At 41.6% G+C, this 23,888-nt stretch overlaps 1 protein-coding gene across 9 annotated transcripts in view; it reads left to right on the top strand.

Annotated features, from left to right (window-relative positions):
• The window catches only part of LOC308325690 (oxysterol-binding protein-related protein 1-like), a 33,883-nt gene extending 11,317 nt beyond the window's left edge, over window positions 1–22,566 (top strand). For 5 of the 9 annotated variants that reach the window (XM_080778308.1, XM_080778306.1, XM_080778311.1 and 2 more), the window contains 13 exons: window positions 3,005–3,179; window positions 6,533–6,734; window positions 11,179–11,254; window positions 11,949–12,083; window positions 13,110–13,207; window positions 15,567–15,749; window positions 15,962–16,069; window positions 16,501–16,590; window positions 16,853–16,976; window positions 17,227–17,343; window positions 18,791–18,914; window positions 19,027–19,117; window positions 21,249–22,566. In XM_080778308.1, coding sequence (XP_080634434.1) covers window positions 3,005–3,179; window positions 6,533–6,734; window positions 11,179–11,254; window positions 11,949–12,083; window positions 13,110–13,207; window positions 15,567–15,749; window positions 15,962–16,069; window positions 16,501–16,590; window positions 16,853–16,976; window positions 17,227–17,343; window positions 18,791–18,914; window positions 19,027–19,117; window positions 21,249–21,351 — 1,626 coding nt within the window. In that variant the 3' untranslated portion in view covers window positions 21,352–22,566. Of the gene's footprint in view, window positions 1–3,004; window positions 3,180–4,325; window positions 4,343–6,532; window positions 6,735–11,178; window positions 11,255–11,948; window positions 12,084–13,109; window positions 13,208–15,566; window positions 15,750–15,961; window positions 16,070–16,500; window positions 16,591–16,852; window positions 17,056–17,226; window positions 17,344–18,790; window positions 18,915–19,026; window positions 19,118–21,248 lie in introns of those variants that run through there. The other 4 variants (XM_080778307.1, XM_080778314.1, XM_080778309.1 and 1 more) reach the window with 4 other exon arrangements.
• Window positions 22,567–23,888: the final 1,322 nt, after the last annotated feature.

Genomic DNA, 23,888 nt, shown 5'->3' with positions numbered 1-23,888 from the left:
AGCGGCACCAGTACACTGATCTATGGTACGTCGTCATGCCAGCCGGCACCAGTACACTGATCTATGGTACGTCGTCATGCCAGCGGCACCAGTACACTGATCTATGGTACGTCGTCATGCCAGCGGCACCAGTACACTGATCTATGGTACGTCATCATGCCAGCCGGCACCAGTACACTGATCTATGGTACGTCATCATGCCAGCCGGCACCAGTACACTGATCTATGGTACGTCATCATGCCAGCGGCACCAGTACACTGATCTATGGTACGTCATCATGCCAGCCAGCACCGCTGCACTGCATGGAGATGGGAGCCATTTGTCTCCCACATCTGCTTCCCCTTAAGCAAGAAAGGCCAAACAAAAGCCGAGTCCTTTCTTTGGCTCCTGGCCAAGCGAGAAACGTCTTTTCCCCAGTTTCATCAAGCATCAACTACTGTACAATGGCACAGCCTCAGCAGGGCTTAAAATAGCCACGTGTGTTTTCAGGCGAGAGGATGCGGGGAGAGAGAGAGAAAAGACCAGCTGTGGTAGTTGCACAACAAAGTGTTCCGTTTTGCGACGACGGGCTCTCTCACGAGCCAAGTTCCCGAGGATGGAGAACACTGGTTAAGGCTCAAGATTATGTGAGCTCATTTACTGTATATTACACTTACACACAAATAAGAGGCTCAAGGCAAGGTCAACCACTTATGTAGACAGGTATTCATTTATAATGACTGTGTATTGTACTCTTAGGCTGTGATTGAGCTGCTCTCCATCTGTGGTATACTCGGCTCAGTCCTGTTGAGCCAAATTGGCAGACACCGTCTGTTGGCTCAGCACAAATGTTCGAGAACTCTAAAGCAAATGCTGAAGCCCACACAAGCTTATGCTTGTGTATGCTGTAATGTTGCTTCCTCTTGCAGTAGTAAGTAAAATTCACTGTAGTGTATCTGATATACTCACTGTAATTGTAGTGAGTTGGCAAAGTGTTCTGTGGCAAGAGACAGAACTGTATTTTGATTCCATCATGGCCACAAAATGCTAGAAAGTGTAATCGGACTGCTACAGACTTTATTTACAACCCACTTTACAAGAAACTATCTGCGAAAAATAATTATGCCCTGTGAGATGTCCTATCTAATTTCAGTGGGGGTCCTACAGAACGATATTTACATTTCAACTGTCCAGTATATCATCAAACAAACAAAATCGATCACATTGAGACAAAAGGGGAAAACATTTAATGTAAAAACGGTGACAAACAAAGCAGATGACAGCAGTACAATAACATTGGATCACGAAGCATTAGAACAGAAATCAATCTACTCACATCACATGATCACATTACAAGTAAGTGTATCAATCAATGCAGTTAAAAGATAGAGAATATAAAAGGACTGCCCATAATCCCGTTAGTCCGACCTACGTGGCCAGTTCAAGATTCAAGACTTTATTGCCATGTGAACAGAGTTGATTGGAATTTGTTTCAGTGCACTAAAAACATACATACGATACATACACATATTCACATCACATAATCAGACAGAACACAATACAAAAGTACAGACATCATATGAGGGGGACCAATAAATAAGAAGAATGCAAAACGTTACAATTCATGTTGAATAAATAAATAGCAATTCATCACAGTTCATCGTTTTACAAAGCATCTTCACGCTGTAAAGTGCGAGTGAAAAGAGTGTTAGCATTCAAGAGGCGGACAGCCTCGGGATAAGTGCTGTTCTTGAAGCGGGAGGTATTGCACTTTAGAGACCGCAGTCTCTTACCTGAGGGCAGGGGTGCGAAATTTTTTGTGCAAGATTTTTTCTAAAACGGAGGACGAAAATATCCGTTTTGCAAAAGTTCCATGTACGTATAGCCTGGGCCTTAGACTAAGGTGTGGCCAGTTAAGACTAAGGTGTGGCCGGTTAAGACTGAGGTTATGGTGTGGGATGGTGTTACTAACATGAGGTTGGAACAATGACATGTTGCCAGCATAAAGAGAAAAGAATAGAGACACAAAGTGCAAAAGTAACTAAAGTGCATAATATGTAATGTTCATCAATACATTTGAGAATACGTCCTATTTAACTAATTTGCATAATCAATTAAGTGTCACACGTGCATGTGTGAAGGGTGTTAAAAGTACATTTTCATATTTAAAGCCTTAAATAGGAAATGAATGGAAAATAATAGTGAGTAAGAGGTTATACTTGATTAATATGGGTAATTGTGTGTGTGCCTGTGTGTTTATGAGCATGCACAACAGTGAGGAATGGGTGAGTCAGTTGAAGGCAGAATAATTGATGGAGCTTTCTCTTTACTTTATATGAAGACATTGGCCTCGCTTTGCTATCTCAGATTTACAACCTGATTTACGGGCTCCAAGCCTGCCGGCCGCCTCCCTCAAGGTGACTTGGCATTTTTTTCACTCTGGGTATTTGGCTGTATTTCTTGTCATCAGTGTAGCATACACTTTTTGCTCCCTGAATTCCCTTTCTTCTACAGAATATATTTTCCGCATTTCAGGAGGTAAAGTCTTCCATTCAATGAATGTGTTGAACGGTTTTGCATGCTTAGTTTTGTGATGATATGGGGTATACCGCTGGGTTGGTAAAGATCCCACGACAGCAGCGTCAAATGGGGAACATTGATCTGGTCTGTCCCATAGTAGCATGTCTCAGGTTGCCCTGAAGGGACACTCAATCCTAGGCCACGAGCTTTCAGAGACTGAGGTGTTTGGTTCCGACAGGCGGAAACTGGATCTGTGGGCAGGGGTTAGAACAATGACCCGACATCAGACGAAGCCACACTACACACACACACACACACACACACACACACACACACACACACACACCCCCCTTATCAATGCATTAATAAATCCATATCAATCAGTGAGACTGTAATTGATCAGAAATGTCATCTGACTGTGAGCATGTCTTCTACTGTGTATACTTTTTTCTACAACAAGAGGAGTTTGTTCGTTCATGCATACATTTATCTAATGTATTTCAGGTCTGGAGTTTGAAGTTTGAACAGGAAGTGGAGAAGAACAAAGCTCTATCGGAGGCCTTGCAGACGTTGACCAGCGATCACCCCGAGCTCGAACAGTCTGTGTCCCGGACCAGAAGGTCCTCGTTGAGCACATTGAGCACCGTCACTGAAGATCACTTCTATGATGCTGTGTCAGGTCAGCCCACACACACAGTTGGTCAAAACGACAACCAAAAAATAGTTTTGTATTGTCGAATGACGTGATCATTCCACTGATAGTGAGGGGTGCTAGCCCCTCTTATGTCCAGCGTTGAGGGTTTGTATAAACACAAACATTGAATGCCCTTGACAATGAATGGCCAGCTTTGATTGTTTGTGTAAACACAAACATTGATCGAAGGTGAGCACTGAGCACGCAAATTGTGATTGGCCGGAATGAGATCATGTATGATATGTGATGATAAGAGCGCCCCTCACTTCACACGGGTGTGATTTATTCTCATACATTTAAGTATTTAGCAGACGCTCTTAATCCAGAGGGCCTGACATTAAGCAAGGTAAACACAAGGTAATATATCAAATGCATAGAGATATACAGTAGTAATCGACGATCATTCAGTGTAGTTAAACTAAAAACCTATTCTCAGTCTAAAAACAGTAGGCTTTCTGTACCTTGAAATTACAGTATACATACAACTATTAGGATTGCCAGGTCAACAAATTATGAATTTGCCATCCGTCTAATAGCATGCTATCTAAATTATATTTTTAACCTTTGCATAAGCCTGCAAGGGTATCAAGGCAAGTGTTACGGGCTATGGGCTGAGACCCCAATCTCCAAACAGATGTGTTCATCTAGCTGTGAGTGTAATCGCACCAAACTGCACCATCGACTATCAATCATTTAGCTGGGGAATGGAACCCCCTCAAGGACTTCTGTGGGTCCCTAAACCCCACGTTGAGAAGCAATGATTTAGACCAGTGGTTTTCAAACTTTCTGTGCCCAAGGCACACCAAAGGACGAGTCAAAATCTCAAGGCACACCTGTATTCATAACCATTAATATCCAGAATAACCAGCTCTCTCCGGTCCCTGCTGATCATCGTCAGCAGGTGCTTCAGTAGAGCAAAAATAATTGCTAAATAAAGGACAAATGGCATCCGATTAAAAACAAACTGTGATAAATTTGAAATGGAAAGAGCTGGACGTGTGTCAAAAATCCTGAGCAGCTGGTCTAAATGTCACTTGCACAATGAACATAAACAAGTCAAATTGATTTTGATATATACCGTATGTGTGCCTTCTGCTTCTTGCATATTTGACCCCTGCTGCTAAAGATGCACTTATGCAGTGTGTGTGGTATGTCTTCTGCTCTTGCACATTTTGACCCTACATTGTCACTGCCGTCGCAACCACCAAAGCCCACAAAGTGCAAACTTTGTAAATGAAGTGAAATAATTGAGACAAAATCACAGCAGGCCATAATAATGTATAGGCCTAATGGGTGGTCAATCGGCAACTGACACGGATTAGATGACCTTGGTGCCCACGTCATGTGTAGTGTTTGAAAAGTCATTGTTATACTGTTAGTTTTGTTATTGGTCAGGACACAAAATCATACCAATCCAGTCTGATTTGTGCATTTGATTGCTGTTTTTGTCTCAGGCAACTTTGTTTTGCATATTCTTATGGTGTAGCTAACAATGGTGGTACCGAATGTGTTAAATGCATTGCTGACTCAACTGGGATCACACCTCTCCAAGTGCAGCGTCAAAACACCTTTTATATTTTGGTATATATCAGTTGGCAGAATATTGCCAGAGATAGACATGTGGCAAGAGGTGCAATCTGGAGATTATCGCTCTTCTTGGCTCCCTCTTTATAAACTCAGTCTTCTTAAATACGTGTTTTATTCTCTAGGCCGGTGGTTTTTAACCAGTGGTCCTTGAGGAGGTTCCAGGTGGTCCCCAGCGAAATGGAGAGTTGGTAACCAAATGGACCCTTATTAGATCTTTAACTCAAGAGCGTAATGAAACCAAATGGACCCATACAGGTCCATTTGGTTTCAGTTTACGCATTACTTAATTTAAGTCTACACAATTAGAGAATATAAAATAATTATTTTGATCAACGATAACAATGTTTTTTTGTTTTGGGTCTGCGAGGCTAAATCTCATCAAATGGTCCGTGGCTCAAATGCCAAATAAATAATGGGCCTTGATATGAAAAGGGTTGAATGTGTGTGTGTGTTGTGTGTGTGTGTGTGTGTGTGTGTGTGTGTGTGTGTGTGTGTGTGTGTGTGTGTGTGTGTGTGTGTGTGTGTGTTTGTGTGTTTGTGTGTGTGCATGCGTGTGCTCCGGAAGGCACCACAAGTTCAGTCTCTCTGTGGTGTTTGTCTCTAGGGTCACTCGAGGCGCCCCTCACAGACATGTCTAATGACCGTTCGCTCCCGTTGCAGTTTGACACGGCTGATTGCCCCAACGTCAGCTGCTACATTGCTGAGATGGTCCATTGATGTAGTGCAGCCGGTCGAATTGTCCCCTGTAATTATATCCAAGGTTAATGAGTTTGTGGTACATTAGCCTGGAAAACGAGCTCCTGTTTGCATTTTAGATGTTTGAAGAAGAGCATTTCATGTCCGTAGAGCCAACCAGTTTACAGTTATGCATGTTTGTCTTTGTGACCTGATTAGTTGGCCTCCCTGTATATTTGAGCCTCGCCACAGTGATTTGTATGTACAATTGACGCCTGTAATGTACAGTTACAGTATAGGGAATGATCTCTGGTTCTGAGAAATGAATGCATTATTCATAGACACAGTTGGCTTCTGGTCACGGCAACACACGTCGTCTCTGACCTCAGTCACCTCACCTCACAGCATAGGCGGTGGTTCATAATGACAATCAATTGCTGAAGGAGGGAGGGATGTTGCGAAGCATTTTGAAAGTACCACCCTATGGGTTGGTGAAAGAAACCGGTATGCACGGCATTGCGCTGTGTACAGTTGCACACAGATGTCGTATATCGCAATGTTTGTGAAAGCGTCCCAGTTTCTGTTGTTGAAATTAACCACTTCCTGTCCCTGTTTTGGGCTTGTCCTTACCGGCTATTTTTGCTATTTGTCTTGCAGCTAAGTAAATTGGCCTGAAGTGGTTTTAAGCCTTAGCCTTAACACGTCTAGTTTTCCATGACATGGTTGATGTACGTATTGTCTCCCCTCCCATCCACTGTGTCCTTGACACCATACAGCCTACAGGGAGGAGGAGTACTACAGTATACTAGCCAGTCAGCAGAGCAAACCATGTAGGAGGAAGTGAAGCCTGTCTGTGGCGTCTCATTGGAACAGAATCCCCAGGTGGAGCTTAACACGTGTGCGTGTGCGTGCATGTGTGTTTGTGTGTGTGTGTGTGTGTTCATTCCCTGGTCTAGACTACAGTTAAAGACTAACAGGGCTGGAGCTTTCTGGGCTGACCTGTGTGTGTAGTTGTGTACTGTATGTATGTTTGAGCCTGGCATCAGCTGCTTTCTGCCCCCTCTCTCGTCCCACAGAGTCTGGGTCTGAGCTCTCTGTGAGTGGTTTCCTGTCCGTGGCCAGCCCGTCTTTTGAAGAGGACGAGCGGAGAGACTCCCCCCTCCTTTTCAGCAGCCTCCGCCGCCATCCCAGCACCCTCAGGGGGCCCACCGGAATGTCTGGGGAAGACGGGAACCATGGCAACGAAACGGCCCAGTGCAACGGAGTCAAGAAGCACAGGTGGGACTTGTTCTAGTTATTAGGTCACGCTTGTTTTGTACTCGCCATGTTCATTGTTCTGTTGGTACTTTATTTTGCCATTCGCCAGATGACAATATTTGGACCATGTTGTTCTGCCTCTGCACACAACAGTCGGATGCTTCAGCTATGACAAGCATCTATCATAGCTGCCATGCTGCAGTATATATACATGTTCGATCGCATAGAGATATCAGTCAGCAGACTCGTCTGGCGACCATCGGGTCCGTAACCCAACGCAGATCCGTAATCTGCGTTGGCAAGAGAGCTCGGGTGAATAAATGTCACGGTGTAGTTGTAATGGAATACGGCCTCTCCACAGTTTGCTTTTGTTTGAGCACCCAAGCCCCAGAGAGTAGTCCCGCTCTTGTTTTTCCTACACGTTCACTTCAAAACCCGTCACCATGGGTGACCGGGCCTTGGCAGCCACGGCACCATATCTGTGGAACGCCCTACCCCAGTGGCTCTTTTTAAATCACTGTTAAAAACCCACCTGTGCACACAGGCTTTCCCCTAGATTTATTCTATTGTTTTTACTATGTGATATTACTTTATTTTACTGCTTCTGTGTATTGCGTTAACGATGTATTGTTGTTTAATTCCAACAATAAGTGCCTCTAAGATAGTGTACTGCATTTTTATATTCCATTGTAAAGCACATTGTAACTCTGTTTTTGAAAAGTGCTTTATAAATAAAGTTTATTATTAGTATTAATTACTTCAGTCTGTCTGAGCTGCAGGGTCTTGGTGCCATGGTTCACCGTTAATATAATAATAATAATAATACTTCCCTTGAAGATGGGGCATGGGTCCATCTCATTTCCACAAATGCTTATTTTTTTGTTTGCCCGCTCTTTTTTTTTTTACTCCAACAAGTGACTGTGAATAATTTAGTGGTTTCTGGCCTAGAGAGTCAAAGGAAAGGGATTGGCTGACGAGGTCTCTGTGCGTGTGTGTGTGTGTGTGTGTGTGTGTGTGTGTGAGACGTGTGCATTAAAGATTGATGAGGTGTCTGTTTGTATGTTATTACTCCTGTCATTCAGTGATCTGTGTACATGGTCACGTGTTGTAGATGCATATGTGTTGTTTGTTTGATGGATTGGTGGAACAGACATCGTCCCTTAATTGGAACTCTCTCTGACACTATCCGCATTGATTAATTCTAACGCTGTTAAAATATTCTTTGTCTTAATGTAGTAAGTGGTGTACCTCAAAATTCTGTCATCAACTTTAAATTTTGTCATTTGAAGGTTTTCACAATAAAACATGGATGACTTCTATACATGTATGTGACACCTATCAGGCGCGTAGCGTGGATCAAATGATTGACTGGGCAAATTAGCATTGCACGGCTTGCTTGCTGTGGTTTGCTATACTAAACAGAAATTTGCATGCACAAGGGCTGCCAAAGTAGGCTATCTTTTGTTGTTTTCCTTGTTCTTTTGCTCCCTCTCTTCAAAGTTAGACTGGGCCAGCTCTAAACTGACTGGGCCACGACCCGCGTGGTCCAATGGACCCTACGCCGGTGACACCTATAACTTCTATTTCAACATAAAGGCAAGAAGTAATGTTGACATGGCTATACAATATTGGTTTTGCGCCCAACTAAAGGAACATGGCTTTACAGGAAGTATAGATGACTATCGACTACACTAGCTTTTCCTGGCGTGGATTGGAGCTGACAGAAGGGCATCTCTGCCATGCACCAGTGGTCTGTTCATTGCACTGTTAACAGAGGGTTCAGCTTGAGCCCTGTGGCCATTCTCTCTCTCTCTCTCTCTCTCTCTCTCTCTCTCTCTCTCTCTCTCTCTCTCTCTCTCTCTCCTCTGTGTGTTGCTGTGGTTTGTTGTGGGATTGGCTACTTTTTCCTGCTGTTACAGTATACTGTAGCTGCTGTGCTGATTTTGTGATTTGTGAATAAAGGCACCGTCTGCTTTAGGTAAGCACACCTGCTGTCTTACAGAGAGTGTGGGCCCATTACAGTTTTCTACCTGGCCTATCGGCTCACCTCAGTGAAGTGTAAAACAAGAGAGCCTCGCTCAAGACCCCGAGGTCAAGGTCGTGGTGGAGTCATTTCAGTGCATCAAGACCAATATAGACAATATACTGTAGGTCTTTTGGAGCGGGTAGACATATTATTCTACGTCTTATTATTCTTTAGTTTTTTACTTCTAAGATTATGAGCCTTACTGTATACCGTATTGTAATTTTATATTCCCGCTGGGGGGGTGTGTTCTCGCCTCCGTGTTGGTGAAAGGGCCTTTCTGTGTGGAGTTTGTATGTTTTCCCTGTGTACCCTAGGGTAGGTACGTACCCTCACAAAAATAAACATGCAGTAATCCTGGTCTCTAAACTGCCTCCCCCTGGCCAGCCGGGGCACCTGATAGAGGGGAAAGGAATTGGTTGGAAATAACGTGACACGCTATTTACCCAACCGGGTAAACTCCCCCCTGTCAGGTGAAAAGAAGCGGCTTGGACTCTCGTGCATTGAAGGAAGCACGAGGTCAGTCCGTCGCTCTCCCCAGGTTCGCGGAGGGAGTGTAGAGCCCAGTATTACATTAGATCATTGACACTGGGTGAAATAATGGGTTACAAAATTGTGGGATAAAAATGATTATCGCAGTTACTATGCAAACGTGCAGGAAGCCTGTAACGCTCAAGCCTGTCACGCTGCCGTCACACGCTCTTCATGTAATGCTGCACACACACACAACACACGCCACTACACACACATACACACACGCACGCACGCCGGCGGTTCGTGTTGCAGCGCAAGTTTACATTTCAATGCTGCCCTTTTCCTCCTCACGTGTGCTTTGAAGAGCCTTGGCTTGTACGTTTTCATGCTTTAGTTGTACTTATACTGTTGCATTTCTGTATTTTGTGCGAAAGTGCATTGAGAAATGTCCTCAGAAACGGCCTTGTTTCTGTACATTTCGAGAAGGTTATTTGTACGGAGGCATCCCCCAAAGTGACAGTGACAAATAAACAAATGATCGCAGTGGTTTGACTCGTATGGATATAAAGAATCAATTGACTGAGAGAAAACGCTAATGTTACTGCCATCGAATTATTAAACATTTCGCTATAAACAGACGCTATCAAATATCACTGACTGACTGTTGTGACGACACAGAGACGCCTCCCTGACAATATCGCTGAGACAGTTTATTTATTTTTGGACCACAATGCTTATATGAGACAGGGGATGAGTGAGTGACATCAGGACGTCTGTCTGCTCCGCTGTAGTGCTGACATAATGAAGTGACATTATTCCGGTAGAGTGTCTCAGCCCTGCGGTCGCTCCTCGCCTTTAGGCGTCTATACTGGTGTTAAATAAGTATGTATGTACCGGTATGTCTATTTCTTGTCTTTTTGTGTTGCAAATGGTGCTACTGGTGAATGCGTCTTGTACTAAATACTACAGATACTCAGATCTCCCATCCATTCATGGGTATTGCATGAGGCTTTGACCAGGGCGGCTCGTTAACTGGCAGGTGTCGGGTTAACTTTGTTTCCAAACCGCAGGGTCAAGTAAAACTGTAGTTTTACTTTGATAGTAATCCAACTACCAACTCCATTTGGATGGAAATCTATTTTGGTAGGATTTGCTTCCCTTGGTATTCATTGCTCTGGTTTCTGTTTTCATTTATTTATTTTTCTGCATGAAGCAGAGAAGAGTGGAAAACAAACCGGGTCACTTGAGGAAAAGGGGCCTTGTGCTTCTGCGCAGTCAGACCAACAGTAATGATGTACAGTAGAAATGCTGTACTCCGTTACAAGTAAAACTCCGGAATTCAAGATGTACTCCAGTAAAAGTACTAAAGCTTTGGCATCAAAATGTACTTAAAGTACCAAAAGCAAATTACACATAAAGAATATCTAATTTCAAGTTTTCAAAGGTATACAAAATATTTAGAAAATATGCAACGCATTGTGAGCTTGTAGATCAGCTATTTTCAAATGGCCGAAATGTATATAAGGTATGTTTTGTAATAACAATCAAAGTACAAATACCTCAGAATTGTACAGTACTTATGTAAATGTCCTTAGTTTCTTTCCACCACTAACGCATAAATATAGAGATTTCCACTGGAGAAAATGTATTTTTAACAGCACTATAAAGGGCCTCAGATTTCAGTAATGCCTCTTTGAATAATTCCTTTTTAAGGTTGTGATACAAAGATAGCCTGACGAAGGTTGAATAAGGTCAACACGTTGCTGTTCCCTTAATAAATTATTCGACTGCATTTGGAGACTGTGTGTGTGCGGGAGTTTTTACTTTTTTAAGGTTTTGATACTAAAACCGTATTCCTCTATTTCAGCAGAATTGACATTGGTTGCTTCTCTCTCTCTCTCTCTCTCTCTCTCTCTCTCTCTCTCTCTCTCTCTCTCTCTCTCTCTCTCTCTCCCTGCCATCCCACAGAACATGTCTACCGAATCCCATGTACTCCAGGAACGACGTTAGCATCTGGAGCATCCTCAGAAAATGCATCGGCATGGTGAGAATGGCCAATCCACCCAAAAATAACCTTCCCAGTTTGCTTTGATGATGATGGATCGCTTGTTACTTTATTTCCCCCGACAGGGAAATGAAGTGCTGACTCAAGACTTTGCCCTCTCGAGCAGGTTTTAGTGGAACTCGAGTAAACTCGGGGCGGAAAAGTAGCCCAATGGTGATGACGTAGATTTGAAATTCCTCATTAATTTGCGGTGGAATTAAGTTTGATCATAATTACAGCTCTCGTGGGGATCAAATACCCTCTCCAGTCTCTGCCTGGATTTAATTACACTTTATAATCTCTGTTTACCCTCTAATCCCCAATTAAATGGGGCTAATGGCTTCTACATAACCGACCTGATGGGCAAACACATGCGTTTTTATTGGCAAATAGAGTTTAGTGCCTGCTTTATGTCATGTACTCTTCTATGTATGTGATCGTGCATTGGATATTATTAGTAGATACGGAAGATTAACCTGGTAAATCCATGACACGTTCAGAACATGTGGTACTGTGAAAATTAATGTTTCATCATGCACTGGATACATAATGTATTTAGGCTATATTCTACACATCGTAATGATGGGTGAGTGTCCTCACCGTTTCTTTCATCCTCTCTCGCTCCCTCTCTCTCTGTCTCTCCTTCTCTCTCTCTCCCCCTCTCTCTCCCTCTCTCTCCCTCTCTCACTCTCAGGAGTTGTCAAAGATTGCCATGCCTGTGATCCTTAACGAGCCCCTGAGCTTCCTGCAGCGGCTGACAGAGTACATGGAGCATACCTACCTCATTCACCAGGCCAACGCCTCCACAGACTCCATAGAGAGAATGAAGGTAGCAGCTCAAATAAACACATTGCCAGATCTATGAATTTAAAACCCCATATACTTTAATGATTGTCGTTTGCATCTACTGTAGCCTACATGTATATATATTTAGGCAGCGGTGGCCGAACGGTTTGCGGAGCGGTCTTGATATGGGAAAAGGTCACTAGTTTGTATCCCCGGACCGGCACGTTAAAATTACCACCGCAGGGCCTGGCTGTAAACAAGTTCTTGAGCTTAGTCCAGTTACCCTGGGTAAACATAGTACCTTTCCTTTCATGTATGCGCATGACATCATCATAGCCAGAAGTTATGGCAAAAAACTACTTTCTGGCCTTGACAGCCCATACATCCAAACGGAAAAGTCCTATGTGATTGCATTAAACGACATTAAACAATGTTAAACTCACTTTGCCACTCAATTTACTACTCACTTAAAGCTGCTATAAGCAATATTTCTCAAATATTTGTTGGTATTCAGACAGCCAGCAATGAGTAAAACGCTCTAAAAAAGGTCTATGACACATCTAGGGGCCACAATCTGCATTCAAAGATGTTCCTAAAAGCTTTGTAAAACAAAACCGGTCGAAATGACTAACCAATCAGGACGTAGACAGGCAAATCAACCAATGACGAAGCTTCTAGGAAAATCTTTGAATGCAGATTGCGGCCCCTAGATGTGTCACAGAGACTACATTTTTTTTGGGAGCGTTTTACCCATTGCTGGCTGTCTTGAATACAAAATACAAAAAAAAGAGAATTTACATATTATTGCTTATAGCAGCTTTAATGCATGTACATACCCTCTATAGTCTATACCTTCTTAGAACTTTGCCATATCGTGAGACTTGACAATCATTGTGTATAATGGCTAGTAATTATTATTAGCTAATGATGTATATACTGCTCATAGTCTATGGTTTGTACACAGTAAAGCCATCCGCTACATTTTTATATTTGTAACTCGGAGTGGGACAATTTGGTTACACATTTGTACACTCTTGGTTAAATAAACACTCAGCATTTTACTGTGTAGTGTGTTGCAGCCTTTGCTGTGTCAGCTGTAGCGTCACAATGGGAGAGGACTGGGAAGCCATTTAACCCACTATTAGGAGAGACCTACGAGCTAATAAGGTGAGAGAAAATCTTCATTTATACTTTCCATGATGTTTCTGTGAGCGTTTTTCATTGCAGCAATCTTTGTCTACAATGTTGCTAAGTAACCATATCTGCCGATATCGATAACTTTTGGCTAGTTCCCGTCTGGGTCGGCACAGCAGTTAATTTGCTTCTGTTCTCTGCGTCTTCCTCAGTCATTTATTTTCTGCCACCTGCATATCCTCTCTTAACTCCTCTATAAACCTCCTCTTTGGCCATCCTATTCTCCTCTTGCCTTGCAGCTTCCTCTAATCTCATCCTTCTGCCAATGATCCCCTCATCCCTCCTCTGCACATGTCCAAACCATCGCAACCTCACCTCCCTTGTTTGTACCCCAAACATTCTTTTTTTTTTTTAAATAACTTTTTATTGAAGTTTTACGTTTTCACATACATGAGTAGATTAATCATGAAAAGGTATAAATTATAAGCACAATACAATAAAACAGACAAAAAAAACTAAAAGCTCAGAAACAAGACAAAACAAACAAACAAAGATAATAATAAAATGGCGAGCAGCACATACCGTACACAATACGGTCAGTATTCATTAAGAATATATATATATATATATATATAAATACAAATATATACACACATACATACACATGATAACACAACACACATGGGCATCAAAAGGCAAATTGCAATAGTACAGCTGGGGCTCTCCAATCCACTGAATCACTTCCTTTATAAATCACCATAGATAGATCCCTGGGCAAATAATCGATCAGCGGCTGCCATATATTCATAAAGTTATCTTCTCTCTCTTTTAATTTGGCACTGAGCCTTTCCATTGGAAGTACTCTATAGATTTCTCTATACCACTCAGTCACTGATGGAGGTTTTTCGTGAATCCAATTGAACAAAATGCATTTTCTCGCTACGCAGAGCTTATCAAGTAGCTTAGCCCTTCTAGGATCTAGTACCCCATGTTCGGATGGCAGCCCTAATAAAAATTGCCCAGGATCTTTACAGATCGTAGACTTCATAATTGAACTCAATTCTTTTGTCACACAAGACCAGAACCTGGCTATCTTGGGACATTACCCCAAACATTCTAACCTGGGCTGATCCTCTAATCATTTCTGCTCTTGTCACTCCTAATGAGAATCGTAGCATCCTCAATTCTGCCACCTCCGCCTCCTGTCTTTCCGTCAGTGTCACCGTTTCCAAGCCGTACGGCATGGCTGGTCTCACTACCATCATTATCTTCCCTCTCACTCTTGCTGGTACCCTTTTCTGTCATAAATCACTCCCGATACTTTTCTCCATCCGTCCCACCCAGCCTGCACTCTCCTCTTCACCTCTTGACGTCATAGTCCATGGTGACTCATGCCTGACTTCTTCTGTCAACTTTTGTCCATTACCAGTACGAACAAGAAAGGCCTCAGAGCCGACCCACCCCCAACCTTGAACCCTTCCGTACATACTTCTTCTCTGCCACGCAGTATCACACTTCCTCTCTTGGAACCTTATCATATGCATTTTCTAGGTTCACAAAGACACAGTGTAACTCCTTCTGACCTTCTCCATACTTCTCTTGCCTAGCTTACACTACTCTTTCCAGGCAGGCATGTAGCATACACAGAGTTCCTCTGTTGTGCACACAGAGTGAGCTCAAATCAATACACTCGTGTCCAATTTGTCCTTCACTCTGATGTCTTGTGTGAGGGGACACACCAATATGTGCTGTTCATTTTGTATTTCAGTGCTGTACTTCATGCTGTGGCTCATAATCTTTATACCACTTTACAGTACTTACTGTACCTTTTTGTGCTTTAAAATCGGTGCCAGGAGGCCTATACTATCTAGTGAGGAGGTCCACTAATAGTTGTGTGGCGAAAATAGCCGATCTACAAGCATGTAGATCCTGTGAACTTAAGTATTAAGCAAAATGGATACACAGTCAGTGCTTTCCCACTGTGGCCATTTCTGGGTCTAAAACTGAAAAATTGCAATGTGCAGAAGAGCAGAGAGATGACAAACAATTAATTTCAATAATTAAATGTCATAGTAAGATGTTGCACTCTGTATTAAACGTTGTGTATTATGTATAATGTATTATACATAGTTGTGCACAAACGCTATGGAGGGTACAAGAGGTTTTATTGTCGTCTTTACATTTTTTCTCATGCCGAAGAAGGTCAAACGACTTGCAATTAATTGGATACTTGCACAGTGTTTCGAGTGTGCGGTTGCTCTTTTCTTTCATTCACTCTGATTTAAATCAGCTCCAGCAACTCAAGTTTTTTTGTTTATGGATGAGCGGTGGTTTAGTTCACTTTTCTGACATTATTTGTTTTCATAAAAATGTTATGGATTCTCTTCATCAGAGAGGACTTGGGATTCAGGTGGATGTCGGAGCAGGTAAGCCACCACCCTCCAGTGAGTGCCTTCCATGCTGAAGGACTCAACGACGACTTCGCTTTCCACGGCTCCATCTACCCCAAACTCAAGTTTTGGGGCAAGAGTGTTGAAGCCGAACCCAAAGGGATCATCACTCTGGAGCTGCCCAAGTGAGTGTTTCGGCAGTGCTTCATACGTACATTACAGTTCAGTGTTTTATTTATTCTTGGTCGCACGTCGTCGTGTCTCGTGCGAAACACCAGCGTGCAACTAAAGTCTAAATTAAGCGTATCGGTTCACACTGCCTTCTCAGGTGAGCAAGCACGGTGGAAATCATCACTAATTGATCGGTGTTGGATTTGGTGTTCTTTTCCTATTGCAGATATAATGAAGCATACACCTGGACAAACCCCACCTGTTGTGTCCACAATATTATTGTTGGCGAACTTTGGATTGAGCAGTATGGCAACGTGGAAGTGATCAACCACAAGTAATACAAACAACACACCGATTCCATATAATTTCCTGTGTATACAGTACTGTGTGTGCGCACGAGTGCTATGTGTGTTGCAGTATGTATGTATGTATATATGTATGTATGTATGCATAATGCTAATCTGTTTGTGCATTTTGGCGTGCATGGCATCTTTGCAACAGATCCATGTGTATAATATACACATAGATCTGTTGCAAAGATCAGCACAACACTGCAGATATTATCTGCAGTGTTGTGCTGATCTACTTTCACATGCAGCATATTGATCGTGGCAACAGAACTGGGACAGTTCCATGCCATTAGAAAGTATAAGAGAGAGAGAGAGTGAACCGAGTGGTGGTGAATGTTTGAAAGCCTTGTCGTCATGCAGCATGGGGAATGCTAAAAGAGAATTGGTAAACACAGAGGCTGTCGTTCTGTGACAGGACAGGGGAGAGATGCAGCTTGACGTTCAAGCCCTGTGGCCTCTTTGGCAAAGAGCTTCACAAAGTGGAGGGTTACATCCTAGATAAAAGGTATCTATCTGTATGCTTTCACTACCAGTGGCTCATTAATTCGGTATAATGTTCAGCAATGTATCTAGGTATATTCTAATAAAATTGTTGCTCATTTAGCTTAATTGAATACATATTGTTATTGTAAATGTAATGACAGTGAATACAGGCCAAATTTGCAGACTCCTATAATAAGAGCTCTAATTGTCAGTGATGGCACACGTTATCAGAAATGCCTAAAGCTCTGTTTTAATAACCTCTTCTGTTCTTTGCATATTGGCAGCAAAAAGAAGCTCTGTGCACTCTATGGCAAATGGACCGAATGCTTATACACAGTAGACTGCGACACCTTTGAGGCACATAAGAAGGCAGACAAGAAGAATGCGGAGGAAAAGAAAGCCAAACGGGTATTCTATATGCTGCGAAAACTATTACATTCCTCATCACTGTCGACTGAGTACTGTAGCTCCAAAAGTTTTTGGATAAGTAAGCAAAAAACAGATATTCAAAGTATAGTAATGATGACCACTGCACCCCATATATTACGTTGTACAATGAATGGCAGAAATTGCTGATCTACAAGCTCACAGTAGTACTGTTTATTTATTTATCTTCAGGTTGAAAGTGGTTAATGTGTTTCTATGTCTCTCTCTCCAGCCTAGTGTGGATCAGGAGCCAGAGGAGACGCCTCCGCCTGATTCTGATTCTGTGCAGATGATTCCAGGCAGTGATCTCATGTGGAGGATATCCCCTCGCCCTGAAAACTCGGCCCAGGTAATAGGACATGTTACAAAAAAAAAAAGTAATCTTTCGTACATTTTGTGTTTTATTTTAAAAACTTTTTTTTTTTTCACAAAACGAGAATCTATTTCTGAAATAGAGCTTAAGTGTATATGTTTGCGTCCCGGGAAGACAAATTTCCTTTGGGTCTGAAGCTGAAAAGGTTTCGGAACCCCCTACAATACTGTACAAACAGTACTGTATGTATGTTTGTTGAAGGAAGTGGCTTTCCTTAACACTGCAGTCATACAGTATGTGTCTCTGAAACACCACTGAAGTTGTGCTTACCCCAGTGATGTCACAGGTGTACAGTCCTGTGAAAACTATCCAAGACAGAACTGATTGACAGAAAACCAATCAAATGGTTTACAGCTGGTTCACTTTAGATACTCTGTGTGACATTAAATCTTAGCCTTTTGCTGTTTTTAATGTAGTGTGGTGGTTTAGTATACTTTGATTTAGCTAATAAATTGTTGTACGTTTGGGCATGAATCTTGGTTACAGTTTCGCACTGTTAGTATTTAGGTTTTGGGAAGGTTAACTTTCGGGATATTTTTCGTAGGGCGTTTTTCTAATTTCAGTCGCTAGTCCCTAGCGTAGCGTCCATTTTCTGGGACGAACATTTTGCGAAAATAGCCGATCTACAAGCTCACAACATGTTGCGCATTGTGAGCTTGTAGATCAGATACTTTCAGTGAAGATGTTTGGTGTAGAGGGGAAAAACTTCTGTAATGCGAAAAACACAACCTTTTCTTTTTACCTTTACTGTTTTTTTGCCACTACCTTCGGTGGTTGGGACACTCACTCTCTTCATGGAAAAATAGACATTATTGCCATAAAGTATGAATTGGGTTGATGAATATTTTGGTGCTTGCCCTGCCCACAAACCATAATGCATTATAATCCATTCTCCGCACCCAGTGGAAAACAACAATCAAGTGCATGAAGAGCAGAATTGGGACTATACCCTCTTATTATCAAAATTAACAAGAGGTCATTTACATTTTATGAACACCTACTGTAATGTAAAAAAGCCACCGCTCATCTGCTTAGGCATAATGCCATATGTCCAAAGCTTGCAATAAATTGATTGTACACAGATATGAGTGTGCCGGAGCCTCCCTTAATTTTTTTATTTTCCATAACTACCTACTGTAAAAGAAAGCGACCCAGATATGCTCCATAACAAAGTCCTGGTTCCTCAGACTCTATCAAGCACAGCTACCAGACATGAATCCTGATGGACTAAACCAGATTATAAGAAAACAAAAAGAAAGCTACCTGACATACTGGAAAGACTCAACCCAAATCAAGTGCTCTGTGGGATTATGAGAAGGATAACGTTCTATTTCAAGCGCTGATTGTACTCTCATTTTACTTCTGACACATTGTTTCTGTCTCCGCTTTATACTGTATATTGGTCTCATTTTCTCCATGGCAGTTCTACGCCTTCTCTACATTTGCCATGCAGTTGAACGAGCTGGATAAAGGCATGGAAGAAGTTATGCCCCGCACGGACTGTCGTCTCAGGCCTGACATACGTGCCATGGAAGTTGGAGATATAGGTACCGCTTACGACACTGATCCCCTGAGTCCACCTTATGTCACGTTTTTAAAACCTTCATGTGTTAGTTATGTGGACGTTGTTTAGTTTCATAATATTTCCATGACTCTTAGATTTAGCAAGTGAAGAGAAGAAGAGGTTGGAGGAGAAACAAAGGATGTCCCGGAAAAATCGTACCAAATCTAGCGAGGATTGGAAAAATAGGTAAAGTCCCGGGAGTCAAAATGTCAATTATCTCTCCTATAGAATGCCGTTTGTGCTTTGCATTCACCCAGTGCTGTGGCCTGTGGGTAGATCCGCTTTGCTGATTGCTTTCCCGTTTGTCTTGTGGTTCTCTCCGTCCCATGCCATCCCTACCATGCCACCCCTCCCATCACTGTTGTCATTGAGAAGGAACCCTGCGCTTGACCCAAGGTTTGGCTCACTCACCATGCCCTGCTTTGCATTGCTAGCTTAGTGTTGCATTGGTTTAGTCTAGTGGTTTTCAACCAGTGGTCCTTGAGGGGGGGTTCCAGGTGGTCCCCAGCTAAATAGAGAGTTGGCAACCTTATTAGATCTTTAACTCTTGAGAGCGTAAAATTAAACCTAATGGACTGTTTCATTTTACACTCAAGAGTTTCATTATTGTTAAACATCTGCATTACTTAATTTATAATCTACACAATTAGAGAATGTAGATTTTGTTTTTTTGATCAACTTTTGCCTGTTATCTCTCCTAATGGTACCAACATCAACACCATGGAATTGTGGACAAAATCTTGACATGAAATGGGTTGAAAACCACTGGTTTAGTCTCCAAAATGTTACACTGCCCTCATCAGGACAACACGCCCAATTGCAAGCTTACATTTTTGCCTCTAGTTTGAGGGTGGTAAAGTTTTGCTCTCTTTAACTACACACAGTACACAGTGAATTATTTTCTTCCACAAATGTGCTATGCTGATGAAATATCAGTGTAGCCGTAGAGATTCCACAGTATTGTGAGGCAGATGAGGTGTTCCTGGTGTGTGGGTGGGTCGGCAATTGTCCACTAACGATGTGCCAGTTTGAATAATGGGTAACACCGTCTGTGAAGCCCATTTCGATAATAAATTATAAAACCACCACCATTTATTTACAGAGGGTTATTATAATAATGATGTCTTGTCCTAAGGCATTACAAGTTGGACTGTAATACTTCATAAAGTCATGTATACACAATTATTTTCTCTACCCATTTTGCAGGAAGGGTTATAAAGTCTTATTTTAACATGGTGTTTATTCATAGTGGATTGATTGAGTGGGTGGTTATTACCGTAGCATCTTTATGAAAACGGATTGTCTGCTTCAAGTAAGGTGCAAAAAATAAAAGTTATACCTACCTAAATAAATGCATTCTATAAAAAAAGACGTAATCACTCTTTTCTTGAAGCAGACAATGTGTTGTGGCACCAAAATACACTAATGTCCTACATAGACACACTATGGGTACAATAGTGTAGTGCATCTTCATTCCTCAGACATGTATACAAACATTTAGTGGCACCCTCTTGTAAATAATACAAACATTGGCATGGAACAGAAATTACTCAACTTCAACTTACAGTATCTCTGATATGCACTGTTCTGCACCATTCTAAAGGTCAGAAATAACTTGATCGATTTTACTCATTTAAGCTAGGTTTCAACATGGAGAAAGAAATCCCATTTGACGCTGTTGAGATAAGTAATGAAATATCACCTTAGAGAAAGCCATAAACAATGTGTTAATTTCACAAGCACTGATAAGTTGCTTGTGTCTCATTTTCACATTCCTCAAGCTCAAGCAAAACATTGGCTGTTTGCCACTGTGCCTTGGGTGCTTGTTTGAACGGCTGGCGTAGCAGTCTGGGTACCTATAGGCTGCTAATCCAGCTTGACAGCATGTCGTCTGTTCGAATCACCATCCCGACGACCTTTGCTGCATGTCAACCCGGTGACCCCGCCATTTCTCTCCCCATTTCCTGTCACTCTAATGTACATCTATCAATATAGGCAATAAAAGGCAAAATAAATAAGTGCTGGCCAAACACCCGCTCCACAGCGAGGTGGAAGTCAATGTCATGACAGATATTTTGGGGTGGCATCTTGAGTGGCCACCCCTTTAAAACCGTGCATGCTTAGAGGCCTTGTTGTCCAAATTAGTGCAGATTATGGGCGCGTTCGAATATAGCGCACTGTGCAATGCAAACTAATAGGCGAGTGTGCTCCAGTGCGGTATTTCCGAACGTGCCCTTCATGTCATAATCATATTGCACCCAATGACATCACATCCTGAATTTGTTTTGACGTAAACAAATGGCATTGCTCCTGGCAGGTGGTTTCACCAGGGACCAAACCCGCACAACAAAGCTCAGGACTGGCTCTACGTGAACGGCTACTGGGAGAGAAACTACCCTCAAGTGCCTGACATCTACTAACTACAGACGATTACTTATGTACCATACAGAAACATCACCTATCTAAACCTCATTCAAATTCTCTCAGCTGTGTATTCGTTTGTAGTAGGGCTCTCTGATGCAGCTTACAGCTTATCAACATATATGAAACTTGACAATAAATGTACTATGACATCGTTTTCTGTGTAGAGGTACTGTGCCGGTAAGAAATAGGCCTTGGCGTGAACAAGATCCCTGGTCTGTCTCTCCAAGTGAGGTGAAGCCATGAAACGTTTTCTGAATCTGATGGGAGCTGAGTGGCATCGAAACGTCTGAAGCATCAGTTCTGCAATTTCAATACTAAAAGCACAAAGACAAAGCGCTCTTAAGCATGTTTGGAAATAGTTAGGTTGTATTTTACATTTATTCTATTAGGTAAAAGGAGTGTTTTAAACTTGAATGTGAATCTTCAGAGCTTTCTTGTGTACATTTGTGTCGCAGACTTTTACCGTCTGTCCTGTTTACTTGCTCTAGAGATCAAACATGTCCATTACATTTAAAGTGTTGTTGGCTATTCGTGGTCAATCGTGATATTTTATGTATCTCAGATGGAGATAATTTATTCAGCTAAGTTGAATCATAACTAACTATGAATTTCAAGGTCCGTTATGTAGAGGAGAATGGCTATATTGCGCACAAATCCCTATCCGACTCTTTAGTCTCTGTAGCACTTTGATCTTCAGATACTGTAGCTAAACTGACAGAGTTCTGGAACTCTGCCCATATAAAGAATTTATTCATTATTTGTGTGCGTGTGATAGTTTTGCCATAGTCATTTTAAATTCTGGCTGTTTTGAGATGACCATGCATAGATTTGATCAGACTCTTCCTGTTATAAGAAATGCATGTGTTGTGCATCACTTTTAACTATGCAAGCGTTAGATACACAGTAGGGCTATGTTCAAGAAAAAGAAACTCACTTCATGTTCACAACACTTAAATGCACTGACTGAACACATTCCTTTCTATTGTTGTGAATAGCTGCAGTATATTTTTAATTGGCTAGGGTTATCGATCATGTCGGATACAATACTGACTGGGCCCTCGGTAGTGGTTTGGTAAATGCACGATTCTAACTCTCACTCTTTGTGTATACCATGACAGACTAAAGGAAGAATTTCTATTGTTGTTAAATAAAAGCCATTACTTGAACATTGCGTGTGTTGTCTTATGGCCCTTTCTTAAGACTGTGGCTTGTACGTTCCTGTTCCTGTGAACAAGTGATAGAACTGTAAAGGAACAAAAACAAATTAAATCTGTTTATTACTCTTCCCTCAGGCCATTTTATTTAGCTTATTATTAACAAACGTGTTTGTTAATTAATCATTCTTGTATAAACTCTTGGTGCTGTCAAGGTCAGTTCATGTTCTCTCTTGGACTGCAACAAAGGACAAAGACAGCATTCATGTTGCACAGATTGTTAACCCTGTAACACCCAGCGTTGCAATAATACAACATATTTTAATTAATATATTTTTTTAGGATCTTTTTTCACCATTGATGTTCATTGCAATGCCATTGGTCATGATTTTTGCATATACCCCCCACCGAGGCTGAAATTCACACAAATTCAAAATCTCTGGACTCTTAGCAATTTTGAACAATTTTGAACCTATGACCTTTGACCTTTAACCCTGATAAAAGTAAGTAAAATAACTTATTTTGTGATCATTAGTATGTCTAGAACATGTTTTATTTATTATTGTGAAAGATATCCCCCAAATGTAAATTATAAATGTATTATTATTATTTTAATTATTATAAATGTGCATAACATTTGCTATATATATATTCTAACATAATTTCCTCTAAATCCTAGTAGTAAAAAGTAGTAAGGTTGAAATCTATTTTTTGCAAGTAGAAATTAATCCGGGTTTTACAGGGTTAATGCAATTCTCCTGTAACAAACTTAAGTGACATATTAATACATTAATTGCTTGATATTGATAAACTGACTTTTATTACTACTCTCAATATTGAATGTAGACCGTGGATATGGCAGATATAGGCTGTGTGAGTGAGCGTTTCATCCACTAGGTGTCTCCCTATGATCAATGTTAAGGTTTGATGAAGTGGGGTGTGGGGGAAAGGTCCAGGACCAGGGGTTCCCTAGCTAAGTCTTTTGATTGTTATAACCAAATGGACCCTTTTACTCGCCCAATTGTTCACACGCTCATTAATCCCATACTAATATAATATGGGAACAACTTAAGCTCCAGGGATTTTAGCGTTATTCTTTATTTTTTATTTTTTATTACGTAGACTGTACGTAGCTCTGTAGGCTACAATCTGTAAACTGTTACTAATAATTCTATTCAATCAATCAAAACTTCCCAATAAGAGCAACAAAAAAAACTCGAGATGGCGCCACCTGTCCATTGAATTGAACTCCATTGAACGGGCGCCGCTTCAGAGATTTTGATACGATATGCGCGTAAATGCAGCCAGGTTTGTGCGCAGATAAAGGGGACCTTTGGCCCCATGCAGTCGGTGCGTTACTTTATAGCGAGAGGAGCTCT

This window comes from Protomyctophum bolini, assembly GCF_963924005.1.
Source record: "Protomyctophum bolini genome assembly, chromosome: 12".
Classification (NCBI taxonomy): domain Eukaryota; kingdom Metazoa; phylum Chordata; class Actinopteri; order Myctophiformes; family Myctophidae; genus Protomyctophum; species Protomyctophum bolini.
Note: the sequence above shows the minus strand (reverse complement) of the source record. Positions and strands in the feature narration are given on the sequence as shown.